Below are 7,648 nucleotides of genomic sequence, written 5' to 3'. Positions count from 1 at the left end.
TGATTACAAGGGGACGACGCTACCACTTTTTTTTTTTTTAAAGGAATACCCCTATGCGGTGGTATCCCCCGGTATTCACACTTCATCTCATAATTCTTACATATCAATTTTTTCATATTTTCAGTTTTCTTATTAACGGACAACACAAACATCCATGCCCGAATGGGATTCGAACCTGGAACCCCTAGCGTTGCAGCGCGATGTACTAACCACTCGGCCGCAGGGTCCGGCGTCACTGCACCATCAGGGAGGCCCTATTTAACATATAAACCGAACATATTAATAACATTTAGTGATTGATGGAAAAGTGTGCAAATTTAACATTATTGGGTAATCTTTAACAATAAAACGTATTTTAATGTGAAAAAAGTGTAAATTCCCGAGGTGAGTGCAACCTGATCTCAAGGTGGTCCGCCATTGGCCACCTTAGGAACTCGCCTCTGGACTACGTTTTTCAACAAAAATAGGTATCGTTCCTTTGACACAAAAAAATTACAACATAACTATGTGATCAAAAAGATAATTAAATAAGCTTTCAAAATATGTACAAAATATTAACATTCGTTAATTTCAAGGACGAACATACACACATTAGACTTCTAATCTGCTCTATCCCTGACACAATAACTTACAGTGGCTCCGGAAAGTATTCGTCTGAGCACAATCAGACTGTCAAACCACGTATAGCACTTTGCAAAAGAAGAAAAGCATGAGCAAAATGTAATACTGACACACGTCCACATTCGTTCTGTGAAAATCAAGAGAAAAAGCAAAGATATCTCCTGCTGTGTTCGAACACAACACAAATATCGAAAATCATGTCATATTACGCACCAAACTAGTAGCTATTCGTCTGTTACATAGTTCCATGAAATCACGCCCCCTAGGTACTCACTTTTGAGATGCAAGGTGAATCTTGTGTAGTGCAAGTACGAGCTTTCTTCCGTTCCAACAGGAAATGTGCGTGCTGGAGGCCAGGGTTGGACCTGTGTGGAAAAATGGGGTGCAAATCGAAGGAAACTACCGAAGAGGAAAGGCGTATTGTGGTGAGTTTGTTTCGTAGTAGTAACTCTTTCACAGACATAAGCAAAACACTCAGTAGGCCAATCACCACAATTAAAAGTATTGTGTATAGGTTTAAGAACACAAGAACATACAAAAATGCCCCAAGAAACGGCCGACCTCCAAAGCTAACACAGAAAGAAAAACGTGTGATAGTGCAGAAAGTTGCAAAAAATCAGAAAGTGAGTGCCCCAAAGTTGGCTGCTGAGGTCGCAAATGAAACTGGAAAAATTGTCTCAGCAGAAACAGTAAGAAGTGTTCTTCACCAAGCTGGTTATCGGGGAAGAACTGCCCGTAGAAAACCGTACATCAACAAACGAAACAGGAAGAAAAGGACTGACTACGCCAAGGCACAAAAATGACACACATGACTACTGGAAGGAAGTCATATTCACAGATGAGAGTAAATTTAATTTTTTCAAGTCAGATGGACGGGTCATGGTGTGGTGGAAGAAGAACACAACTGGCTGAGAAGAATCTAACACCGACTGTGAAACATGGTGGAGGTTCAATACTTGTATGTGGGTTCATGAGTGCCAGTGGTGTTGGGGATCTGTGCCTTGTGGAAGGCATCATGGATCATAAAGCATACATCAACATCCTGAAGTCCCACCTTTCCCAATGTGTGCATGATATGGGTCTATCTGATGGATACATCTTCACCCAAGATAATGACCCTAAACATACAGCTCACAACACCAAGTTGTGGTTACTTTATAATACACCACACTGGATGGAAACACCTCCACAGTCTCCAGATGTTAATCCCATAGAGCATGTGTGGAATATGCTGGAGGAAAACATACGCAAACACAACATTTCTAATAAAAATTATCTGAAGAAAGCTCTAATGACTGAATGGCATAATATTTCACAGGAAACGACAAGTAATTTGGTTCGATCAATGCCACGAAGGGTGGAAGCCATCCTTAAAAACAAAGGTGGTCCCACCAAGTATTAACCATTTGTAAAGATGACTTTTAATTTTATGTATTGCAGACGAATATTTATTTGGCATCGGATGATGCGTGTTAATGTATTTTTGTTGTAATTCACTTGGTATGACAAATAGGACATTTCCTTTTGTATATTTTTTTGTGTGCAAACAAATAAGTAATCGTGTTCGATTGGTGTTCTTTTTTATTGTAAATAAATGCCAGTCTGTACATCCAATAACCCATTCCTCTATACAGACGAATACTTTCTGGAGCCACTGTACATAAAATGGCTGCTTGGAGCCTGAGATAGTTCATTTTCTGCGTAGTGCACCAGAGGATGACTGGGTACATTGATGTAATGCCATTTGTTAACTTTGTTAAATACTAATATGATTTTCGTAAATTGGGCCACCTTTGAATCACCTTCTCAATTAGTAAAGTTTTAGTGATTGTAATTTGATAAATTATATCTGAAATATTAAATGTAACATTGAAAATCCATGAAAATATTAATTTTAGTTTAGTTTTGGTTCAGTCTAAAGGTTGGAGGGCACTTGTCCTAGATTAAACGAATTTGGTTAATTCATTATCTATTTGTCACTAGATGGCAGTAAAATCGCAATAACTATTGCTTAATTTTGTTTGAAAACATACTACCTATTCATCAATCCTTAAGAGCAAAAATATAAAACAAATATTAAGTTATGCCTTACTGTATGAATACTTGTATAGAAATGTTTTGAAAGTATTAATTCAAATTAAATTAAAAGCAGCTTCTGGTGGAGAGTTTTTCTGCAAACGGCTTTAAAGAACTCGAGACATCTGTAAATGCTGCCTCGTAGGTGGTTACCGTTGAAATCTCAAATTCTTTTCGATCCTCTGCAGCTAACTAGAGAGAAACCAAAATCGCCACATCGTTGGCATTGCCTGTAATAAGAATGTCTGCAAACAGAAGAATGCCTTCGGTGCATTTAAACGGATATTGGACAAAATAACAACGAACATATCCAAAGAGATTTCGTTTTAAGTGTTTCGGAATTTTACTGAAAATAGCCAAGTTTTCCGCACTGCGATTATCCGCCATCTTGAAAAAATCAGAGCCATGTTGGAATGAATGCATGAGGTAGATTTCGACGATAACTATTACTCTACATAATACAGAAACTTAATGTTTTAAAATTTCTTCCTTACATTAGCCTATGCCAGACAAAAGGTTATGAGTGTATATTTCACACATAATAGTATCCATATGGTCTTCTCAATAAAAATTCATCAAGAGCCAAGTAAGGCAATTTCTCAGATTAGTGAAAGGCCTAAATCATGGATTTATTACGAACTCAAATCTTAAAAACTCCAGGGATATGTTCATCAAGTGTCGTTGAACTTATGATAAAAGCTTCGAAAATTTACTCTTCCTAAAAATCCTCCATATTTATTTTCATTTTTTATCATTTCTCATTACTACTACTACTTCTTATTAATTGCTTCCCTGATCAGGGTTCGATTTCTCAAGGCTTAGGCCAAACATAATTTCCTTAGAAATGAGTCCATACTATGAATGGGAAAATAGCAACAAATAACTTGAGACAAACACCTAATTTCTATGACTATGACAGGTTTATTATTCCGAAAACAATATGGCGCACATTTTTTTGAACATGGTAAATTTTGTTGCACAAGGATAGGCTATAAGGCTATAGTCTATTTGCAATTTTCAAAATATGTCCATGGATACACCTTGAATAAGTCTTCAAAATCGAAAATGTAACACATTTCGCAAAAATATTTCTAAACACTTAGTCAAAAACAATTTCCCTTAAAAAATCATTATTATGCAATATGTGATTTCATTTCATATTCGTAATGATTCGGAAAACGAAAAAAAATAAAGGATCGGACAAAATACTTGAGGCAAAAAAAAAAATTCATTTCAACGATAAAAGTTCGCTGTGTCAATAAAACTGAAAATTATCTTTACTGGAGTTTTTTTCAAATAATGGCACTCTTTACCCGAAGGGAATTTTGAGGATGAGTTCACTTGGTGAAGCCATCCAAAGAAGATTCGTTTTGTTATTCAAAAAAGACCAAGTGTATCCATAGCACGTGCGAGTGCCTCGTGCTAGTTTCAGTAAAATTTGCGACGATAGCTTTTCGAGAAATGCAATGGCGCTTGTTTCCCTCTACTTAGCTAGTTGAGATACGAACCTCCACCGGGATTTAATCCGGGAATCCTTGAATACAAGGCGACAACCTTAACCACCAGGCTATCGAGGAGGTCCTCATTTTGTGTTTCTTCTTGCTGAAAGGGAAATCCTTATCCACAGAATGCAATAGTTATTTCTAGAATTATCTAACAAAGTTCTGCGTACCTTTCCTCATGTATACTCACGCATTCGGTGCATTATGAAGAATCTTGTATGTAGACTACGATACCATGGCAAGCATGGGGAAGTCATTTCTCTTTGTTGGTTTAAGGTGAAAAAATTCTATCTCGTCTGGCTGTTGGGTCGATGCCTTTCCCTGTGTAATCTGCAAAAAATAATTATCATGTATATTCATGTAGTTTGTGCATGAAGGGTGTTTGAGTACACATAAACTTATTGTTATTATATTACGTTTATTTTTGGTTTGGGAGTTTATGCGCGCACACGATTAAAAGCTACGAGAGCCATATGCCTGAAAATCCATGCCGCCAAACCAAAGTTGCTCCATGCCTGAAAGAAATCTATCATCACCCATCCCTTTCTAAAGTAGGAAGAGTTAATGTAAGTGAATATTTAGAGTATGTCTTTAGAAGCAATATAAACAAAATAAAAATAACGCATAACATAACCGTTGCCGTTATTATTTTATTTTTATTTTTAAATTTAGAAAATCTAAAGCTAAAGAGGGGTTCTCACCATTCACCACCCCTGGACAAATCACTGAAGCTTATACAGTCGTACCAAGAAGAGAGAAACGCCGGCCAATTCGCTAACTAAAGTGGACAGTCATTTGTTAACTCCTCTCGCTTTTACACGAGTGTTCCCGTGTTGCATTCCTTCTAAAAATAATTCAGCAACGTTAAATATTTCTGCTTGTGCTACGTGCAGTTCTTTCCCTTCATGGCGACACCAACACTTGGCACTGAATATAGAAGAAGAACGTTGTGCATTTTGGTAACGCAGGGGCGGGGTTACATTCGTAGCAGCTGATTGCATCACCCACGCTCCCTTCAGATTGAAAATTCGACGACAGCGTCAGAGAGAGGTGTTCCTTTGTAGGTAGAGTGTTATATGCATTGCAATTAACGTGTTTTGTGGTGCCAGATCAGGCTTAATGAGGAACACTGTTTCATCACTTTACTCCCCAATATCCTGTACACAGGCCGAGAACCCAGAGACTGAACCCAGGCGGACTCGAATCCATGCCATCTCTTTGGAGTCCAAAGCACAGCGCCTTAGACCGCACAACCATGGAGGAGGATCGTAGTACTGGATAGTCCTTCAAATATGGGTCTCCCCGATGGCGTAGTGGTAACGTAGTAGACTTTGTATTCAAGGGATCCGGGTTCAATACCCGGTGGAGGCATATAGCAGTTCGGGATCCTACCTTAAACTGTAGGTCCAGTCCCTATTAGCCTATCTGTGCATAAAGTGGAAAAGAAAAACTCCAAAAACTCAAACTCCTACAAAATACGACGTTGGCCTAGCTTTGAAGTTCTTTGTATCTGTTTCTAAAACCCATCATCGTTGTCAATTCACACTGCGAAACCGATTTTACGCATTTTTTTATTCGACGGATTAGATATGTGTATTGGACGTTGCAACACTGCATATTCTGTTACTACAGCTATGTCCGTTGAACTGGAAGCATTGCAAGCAAGACAACTCCAACCTTATTTTCGCCTAAGCGAAGAGATTCTTCTCTAAACAGGGTTGTGCAGTTACGCGTAAGAAAAAGGGTTTCTACATGGCACGTAAATTGTGTGTAAAAAACTAGAATGAAACTATAAAATTAAAAGGAAACATGTTTTTTTTTTGCTGTTTTTTATATGTATGGTAGTTGGCAGTGGTAGAAAGAAAGGCTTTAAAAAAACTTTTGTTCCGAATTTGTATTTGCTCTTATATTTGAATTTTACAACTGCCATTCGCAGTCACATAGTTAGCCTGTGTAAGTGTATAATACGCATGGAAATGGAATTTGAAGCTGTTACTAAAACTTTGACATCCAATCCAAATAAATTGTCGTTAATCGTTATGTTATAAATACAAGCACTAGTGCAAGACGTATATACAAAAAGGTTTCTCAATTTTTAAAGATATGTGAAAAAAGTGTTCTATTTTTTAAAATCTGTTAGAGTGGTTGAGCATATGGGGTGGCTGTATAAACTATCTTCAGAAAGTAATGATTTTGTGCTGAAGTATGTGAGGAAATTAAAGTTTAAAATGTAATATAATTAAAGTAGTTCTTTTAAAAATAATTACTAATTTGAGAATATAAATTTCTTTCACATCTGCGTCAAAAACGGGTTTTCTTCGAGAAGAAAATTACGTATAATTTACGTAAAAAACGTAACGAGTAAATTACCTTGCCAATCCTGCATCTAAATCAATAATAATAATGAGTTTCGTAAACCTTTTAGAGAATATAGCAAGTCATAAGTTTACGAAAATGAAATTCTTGTCAAGATGAGAATTAATACACCGGGTGGTCAGAATTTAAGTTCACATACTCAGAGCCGTGTCGAGCCGATTGGCACCTCTTGCATCAGACACAAGAGCAGAAGGAGGAACCTCCTTTTCTCACCACGCTTCCCTGAGCAATTCTACCTACCGAACATCTTTCAATTCTTAATCCACAATTTCACAATTTTCATTATAAAAAAGGAACAAGTAATGTACCGTATTACCTGTATATTAACCATTACCTGAATATGAAACTAAATATAATAAATAAGACAGAAGTAATGTCCCGCACAGTGTGCATGCTGTGTAAGGCATCAATCATGCTTTGGGTTGCAGGTTCGAGTCTCCTTGGGGGAAGCTAACAACTTTTCTCCTGAGATTTCGGCCTGTGACCAGTGGCCACCCAACATCGTGAGGAGCTACGAATGAGTAGCGTAAACCGCTCGTGGAAAATTACAACGACGGGAGGTTCGTCGTGCTGACCATATTCACCCCGTAACTGGTTGGATGATCCTCCACCTCGGCAGGTGGGACTTAGGCCTGCAGTCTGTAGGTAGGTCTGGCTGTTGAGCCACGGGTTATGGTTATTAAGGCAGATATAATTTCACTGGCACTGGATCTATTAATGGAACAAAATACCAAATAGAGTACATCACCAAACACAAAACACATGTTTCAACGTCACCAAAAGTCACATCAACCCCTTCTCCCCTACTCTCTTGGCCTCCCCTCGTCCCAGTCTATTCGTTCTATGAAAACAAGAACAAGCTGAAAAGACGTTACTTCCTTCAGGTTCATGTAAAAAGGTTTGATTTGAAGTACTGTACTGTATTTATGATACCAACAACGATAAGTATTCGTGGATATTTTATTTTTAGGTCCACTAAAACCGAAGTTGAGGGTTCACTATAAACAGAATTTGTAGTGTATTTCGTCGTGACTAGTGTTATATGACTATATACGAATGTTCACTATTACCGA

General features: G+C 37.7%; 1 protein-coding gene across 1 annotated transcript; it reads left to right on the top strand.

Moving 5' to 3' along the window:
- Positions 1-998: 998 nt before the first annotated feature.
- LOC146002223 (uncharacterized) lies at positions 999-1,424 on the top strand. The gene has a single exon (XM_083139940.1). The coding sequence runs from the start codon at positions 999-1,001 to the stop codon at positions 1,422-1,424; it is 426 nt and encodes a 141-aa protein (XP_082996066.1).
- The last annotated feature ends 6,224 nt before the right edge of the window (positions 1,425-7,648 follow it).

The sequence above is a fragment of the Lepisma saccharinum genome, chromosome 18 (assembly GCF_977018435.1).
Source record: "Lepisma saccharinum chromosome 18, izLepSacc3.1, whole genome shotgun sequence".
NCBI classification, from domain to species: Eukaryota; Metazoa; Arthropoda; class Insecta; order Zygentoma; family Lepismatidae; genus Lepisma; species Lepisma saccharinum.
This window is presented reverse-complemented; position numbering and strand designations above follow the sequence as displayed.

Coding starts and splice junctions, on each gene's coding strand:
- LOC146002223 (XM_083139940.1), top strand. CDS start 999: ATGGGGTGCAAATCGAAGGAAACTACCGAAGAGGAAAGGCGTATTGTG.